The sequence below is a fragment of the Mus pahari genome, chromosome 18 (assembly GCF_900095145.1).
Source record: "Mus pahari chromosome 18, PAHARI_EIJ_v1.1, whole genome shotgun sequence".
Taxonomy (NCBI): domain Eukaryota; kingdom Metazoa; phylum Chordata; class Mammalia; order Rodentia; family Muridae; genus Mus; species Mus pahari.
In genome coordinates, this window is record NC_034607.1 from 12215659 (window position 1) to 12222611 (window position 6953).

At 43.7% G+C, this 6953-nt stretch overlaps 1 protein-coding gene across 2 annotated transcripts in view; it reads right to left on the reverse strand.

The window, feature by feature from the left end:
- The window catches only part of Runx2 (RUNX family transcription factor 2), a 210163-nt gene that overhangs the window by 2482 nt on the left and 200728 nt on the right, over window positions 1–6953 (reverse strand). For both annotated transcript variants that reach the window (XM_021217616.1, XM_021217617.2), the window contains one exon: window positions 73–138. In XM_021217616.1, the coding sequence (XP_021073275.1) occupies window positions 73–138 (66 nt within the window). The remainder of the gene's footprint in view (window positions 1–72; window positions 139–6953) is intronic.

Consider the following 6953-nt stretch of genomic DNA (forward strand, 5'->3'; position numbering starts at 1 on the left):
CCCAGCCCAGCCCAGCCCAGCCCTGCCCAGCCCTGCCCAGCCCTGCCCAGCCCAGCAATTGTGAAGTCTCACCTGCCTGGCTCTTCTTACTGAGAGAGGAAGGCCAGAGGCAGAAGTCAGAGGTGGCAGTGTCATCATCTGGAAAATGAGGGTACGAACTCTAAGTTCCCTTCCAGCTCTAGGATTGACATCTGGTCTAAGTCATTAATTCCAAGGCAGGAAGAAAAACAAGGGCCTTGGGGGGGTGTGGGGGGTCCCATCCCTCACTAGTGCCTTCCCAGGATCCCCAGGCCCATTTGCAGAAGGTGGGCAGCCTCTGACACCAGAAGCAGACACTTTCAAGATGACAGACTAAAATGCATGCAGCCGGGCACTTTGTGGTCTGCTTCTTCTAAACCCCTCCCTCCTTCCTTGACTGGTCTCTCCCTAACCCGTCCTGTCCCCCTAAATGAAATTCTGACAAGCTCAAGTTTTAGAAGGTGGAAATAAAATAGAGACAGTGGCAGACTCAGACATAGGAGCAGATGAGAGTACCCACCTCCCTACCCAGTGTTTATGGGCTGCCTCAAACAAGACCCCAAGCAGAGGCCACAGGTGGTCCTCAGCAGCCCTCTTGCCCCACAGCATCTAGGTGACCTAATAGATATAGGCAGGCCCCTTCCATGTGCATTAAGTTCAATACCCAGGGCACGTGAAGAAAGCCAGAATAGCTGGGGTAATTTAAAACGGAAAGAAGTCACACTTGCAACATCAACATTCACCCTTCCAGGAAGCACAGACTTCACACACACAGATAGACACGTTGCTTCTTTTTTTTTTTTTTTTTTTTTCTTAAGGCTTCTAACATGTATTTATTTTCCCTTAAGACTATGTTTTAAGAATAATTAACATTCCATATGGTTTCACTTATTTTGATACAGAAATCTCATTAAAAGTCTTTATAAGAGGACCCTGCTAGTAAACTCGGATACGACTTTGTGTTTCTTCTTAACCACACACCTCTGTTTTAGCTGCTACATTTTGCTGATGTTTTGATTACTCAGCGGAATATGCCAAGATCGTTATAGCTTTGGGGCTGAGAAACGTTAACTAACACAAACTGACGGTCATTTTTCAGTGAACGAGCTCTGGTTGGGCTCATTTGTCTCAATGGAAACAAGGGGATAAGTGTCACTTCCAGTCATTTGAGACTGTGACGTGTTGAAGATCAACTTCTTAAATGACTGAACTAAAGTAGACTTGCAAGGGATTAGAAGAGACTCTGTAAAAATCAACGGACAACAGCATTTTCTGGAATTTGCTCAGTCATTTTAGGCTAAGGAGCATTATTGCTGAAGTAGACTGCAGTGTATTTGGGCACAAAGAAATAATAAGAGATTGTCATGTGTGGTGGGCAGGTGGGAGGGATCCTAATAGAAACCACAGTTTGTTTATAATCATTGTTTCAGAAGGACGAAATGCAGCTACATTGCTTTCCCTGAATGGGTCTTCATGTGAACCTATAATTGGGCTTTACAAAAGATGCAGTGTGTTAGACCTCCTCCCATCTGGATGTTTTTGACAATGACACTGTTCCTTTCTGTTCTAGCCACAACAGGTTTTTTTTGTTTGTTTGTTTGTATTTTTAAAGAACCGAAACTAAATTGAATATGGAAAATGTCAATCAAACTTGTTAAAAAAATACCCATAAGATAAAACCCTGGAGATTTATAGAGGTGCATATATGCCATCTACTTTGTATATGCAAATGTACCTCCATCTGCTTTGTATATGCAAAAGTACCTCCATCTACTTTGTATATGCAAATATGCCTCACTCTAATTTGTATATGCAAATCTACCCCAACTTCACCATGCTCATACCCTGCTCCAAAGACAAGCCTATAATCTCAGGGCAACCCAAAGCCATATAAAGCTCCCAGCTACTGAATAAGTCAAGCCAAGACCATTCTCTTTGCTGTTGCCCATGGATGATCTTGTCCATGTACAAGGAATGTTAAACTGTGCTGAAAAATGGAAGCTGCCAGGAAATGGAGGGTTCAACCATCCACGTGAGATCTTCTGGTTCTAATGTTTTTAAAATTAACCTTTTATGGGAGGACATGACCTGTAATCCCAGGACTAAGGGGATTAAGGTAGGACTATGGCATCTTCGGACATAGTGAGCTCCAGGCTAGTTGAGGCTACAGGGCTGAAATCCCTATCTCAAAACAAAATCAAAGCTTCAAAATGGCATCTTGCTGTGCCTGGGGGGCTGGCGGGAGTTAGTGAAACCCCAAGATGATGCTAGTTTGACTCAACACAGAGACAAGAGTGACACTGTACAGTAAATTTGAAAAACATGACAGGGAGGGGGGGCTGTGACACTTTGGTGAATTTTTGGATAAATTAAAAATGACTTCTACAAAACTGTGTACTTATCACACTTTCTGCTATGTCCCCTGATTTCCTGTGGACCTCCCTCTGCTGGTCAGCACTGATGGGAGAGTCTAATGGACTGTCATCTAATCTACATTTGACAACAAGGGAGGCTGAAGCCCAGAGGAGAGCCATGCACACAGTGAAGGAGGCGGAGCCAGTAAGCAGCCACCCTTTGGTTTCTAGGAGAGGACAGGCAATCTGCATTATCCTTTACCCTCATTGAACTCACCAAATGACTTAAGTAGACTCTTGGTATCTCAGTGTCACCCTAATCATAATTACTAGTTTGGGGGAACCCTCTTAAAGCTCCACTTTGGCAACACTGCCGATCTAATCTGATAAAACAGTTAGCAACCAGTTTCAGTTGCTCAGGGTACAAGGATGGGGTCAGAGTCAAAGGGTCAAGGTCAAGAGCTCTGTTCTCCTGGCTTCCTACAGATGTGCTTCATTCCAAAGCTGCCATCCCCAGTCCCAGCCACAGCTAGACAGCTTGCAAACAAATGTAAGGAAGAACTGAAAGAGCCTTGCTCATGAAGCAGTAGCAGCAGCCGCCACCGCCTGCCGCCGCCTCTCGAGCTCTGAGACATACTGGGAAGAATACATTAATAAAATACCCGTGAGGCCCAGATAAAAACAAAACCAATGTTAAAAGTATGAGCACTCTGCCTCTCCCTGCCAGGTCTGTAAGAGAAAAGAGGCCAGGCACCCCACCTCGTCGGGTTTCTGGGGGTCTTCAGAGAAGGGGGCAAGTATGTGAACCCAGGCAAGGGGATACAAGAGAGCCCCTGGACTTGGCTCTTCAAGCCTTCAATCCTTACCGTAGGTCTTTCATTCACTGCTCCTTACCCTGAATTATGTCTGCCTCACAATTAAAGACAGCTGTTGAAGGCATGGAGCTCTCATCAGAGCTTGCTAATGGGAATAATCAGACTTTTTCTTTTTTTAATAAAAATTATTTATTCGTGTGTGTGTGTGTGTGTGTTGTGGTATGTGTATGTGGTGTTTGGATCTCTTTGTGTGTCTGTGTTGTGGTGTGTGTATATGGTGTGTGTGTGTGAGACTGTGTGTCTGTATATTCTGTACATGTGTGGGTACCCTTAAAGGCAGAAAGGATCATCACTGAACCATCATCATCTCTCTGGTCCCTCTCCCCTTTTTGGAGTACAGGGGATGGAACCTACAATCTCAGGCATGCTAGACTACCTTGAGCTCCAGCCCACTGCTAATAATCTGCATTCCTAAACCCTATCTTTAATCTGCCCTATCTTTAAGATACAGTTATCATTTAGAATACCTCTCCTAAACAACTGCTGACAACAGGCAAGGAGGTCTTTATAATAAAAGGAACCTGGAATTTAAGGATAATGGAGGAAGTGCTTGTCAGTAAAGGGCACCAGCTGGGAAACTGAGCATGTTCGCTTCCCCACCAAAAACTTAGTAGAACCGACATGACCCAGCAGGAGGAGGAGGCAGGGGCAGAAGAAATACAGAGCCTTAAGTCTAGCTGAACCTACCCTGGCACACCCAGAGCCCATGCTTGCCTGTAAGGACATCACTGCTCGGCACGAAAGGCCAGCAGATCTGGCAGAGAGGCGTTAACTTCAGCGGTATGTTAGGGCTGGTTACCCGGCGGGAGCTTTGGCTTCAGCAAATCTCAAAGAAAGCTCATGAACTTTTATTTTTTATTAGCACGAGACATCCTTCCTGGGAACACAGACCACACAAGACCTACGCTGGGCTGCTGTCTTCTGGTAGTGCGCAGGCTTCTTCCGCTTCAACGCTTTGGCTGCCTCATTCCAACTGCCTGCTTACATAATAACCTCCTATTTCAGTTCCCTTCCAACAGCGTTCATTTCCTACGCCACTCTTCTGAGCCCTTGCACTGAGACTGCACTGACTTATTAGCTGTTTCTTGGTCTGCTCTCTCCAACTAGAGTCAGCTTTGCAAGGCGGAGGATTTATTTTCCTCTTACATCCCTCCCAGAACCTGGTGCAATTGGAAGGGCTTCGAATTCGAAAAATATGTGGGTGGTTGGAGGGAAAAACAAGTAAATGAACGAACGTAAGCATCAGCATCTCGGGGCCAGGGCCAGTGCGGTCACAACACAGAGCGCAGGCATCAGGAGCTCTGGGGACGCTGGGGAACTGGCTCGGCAGTTAGGGCATTCACTGTAACTCCAGTTCAAGGGGATCAGATACCGCCCCGGCCCTAAGAGCACCTGTGCAGATACAACATGATGCACACAAACTCACCACACAGTCATGCGATTTACACATAAATGGAAGTAATAAAGACATCTCTTTTTTTAAAAAAACAAACTGCAGGTGGCTCATGTCTGTTGTCTCAGAACTCCAGAGGCTGAGGCAAACAGAAGATCACTATGCGATTGGGTCCAGAGGCGACAACATAGTGAACTTGAGGCCAGCTTAGGCTCGCTACATAGGAAGACGTGTTAACAAAAACAAAAGTAAAATACTGTAGAAAAAGACGCATTACGCAATGTTGACATTAAATCTAAAATGTAAGTACACTGCACACCTAAGACCTTGCTCAATGCTCTTTTTAATGGGCACAAATATGTGCTCAGCCCTCATATCAAGTCACCTGACCTCAGACTTCAGAGCACCCATCCAGCAATATCTGCCACTAAGAAACAGATGTCCCTGTTGTATCAGCATTCTGTCCCTTCCTTCCTGACACCCACTCTAAGAGCCAGTGCGGACATGTAGTTCCATACTGGCAAGACCTTGGGGAAGGGATACAAAAGTCTGTGAGTCCACGAGGGTCAGGGACAACAGGGACTCCAAAGTGTCCTCCTGTCACAGACCCAACATCTCCCCTTTCCATCCCCTCCCCTCTCCTCTGCCACCTGAGAAGACAGAAAGTGGGGGTGAGAAGGGCACCTCTGATGACACTCAGCCAAGCTACTGTGCTGAGGTGGAACGACAACGAGGAGCCTTTGTGTGCACGCACAGTTGGTTTCTACATAGCCTGCCCCACTCCTCAGGACACAAACTTGGGGCTCTCGGCTGAGTTTGACTGTGGCTACCCACCACAGGATTCCCAGAGCAAGGTAACTGCAGAACTCATGACCACAAGAAGAACACCCACCTCCCATGGTGTATAAATCTGTACTACTTTATCATGCGTACCTGGGGTATTTGTGTCCATAAATACTACCAAGCCATTTAAATGGAAACATGGTCACTGGCATTAGTGTTGTTTTTAGATAAATATTTTTACTTTGTAATTTAAAAAAGAACAGATTAACATAGCCATAGTGGAAATCAGTTTGGAGATTTCTTTAAAAAACAAACAAAACAAAACAAAAATCATAAAAACAGAACTACCGTATGACCCAACTACTTTTCTCTCCCCTCGGTGTATACCCAGAGAATTCCATATCTTGCCATACTCTGTGTTAATTACTGCCTTATTCACTAGAGGAGAGACCTGGAACCAACCTTAGTTGTCCCTCCACAAGTGACTGGATAATGAAAATGGGATATATATGAAATATAGATAGATATAGATATCACATTTAATATATATATAGGAATACTACTTGACATATATATATATATATATATATTACATAATGGAATACTACTTATATGGAATACTACTTAATATATATATGTGTATATATATATTGCATAATGGAATACTACTTAGCTCTAAAAAGTGAAATTTAAAATTTGTAAGAAAATGGATGAAATGTATATTATTAAGTAAGATCACATGATCTCAAAAAAGAAACTGAATTTTCAGTTTCTCAGAAGTGGGATGTGGCCAATAATATATGTATATATGGAAACAAATGTGCACTTGGCTACAGGAAACATGGAGAAACATGACAAGATAAATATAAAGGGAATCAGGACATATGCGGGTAGTGCGCATGAGTTATAAGAGAGAATACAAAGCTGATTGTTTTCCTGGGTCTAACTCTATCCTGGGTTTTTGTCTGTCTGTTTAGTTGGTTTGGTTTTTTTTTGCTGGTAAATAAGTGCATAAAATAGATTCAATAATAAAAGTGTAAGACATAACTCACAGCTTCCATTCTGAATACCAGTTCTAACTGTACAAAAGTTCATTGGGTTGTGCAGACCTCGGGTCGGGTTAACTTTGGTGTGTGAGGTTTTTACTTATTTGCAAAGTTTTTTATAATAAGGTTTATTTTAAAACATTATTTTGTTAACTTGGAAAAATATATTAAGAAAATGAACTCTCACTCGTGTGTGTGTGTGTGTGTGTGTGTGTGTGTGTGTGTGTGTGTTGTGTGCTGGTGTGTGTCTTGTCTCTCTCTTGTGTGTCTCCTGTGTGTTTCTCCTTTCCATTCACCTCCTTTCTCTCTTGTGTTTGTGTGTGTGTGAGTATATGTGTGTGTGTCAGTGTGTGTATGTGAGAGTGTGTGTGAGTGTGCATGAGTATGTGTGCATAAGTGTGTGTGTCAGTGTGTGTATGTGTGTGTATGTGAGTGTGTGTGTGTCAGTGTGTGTGTGTGTCAGTGTGTGTGTGTCAGTGTGTGT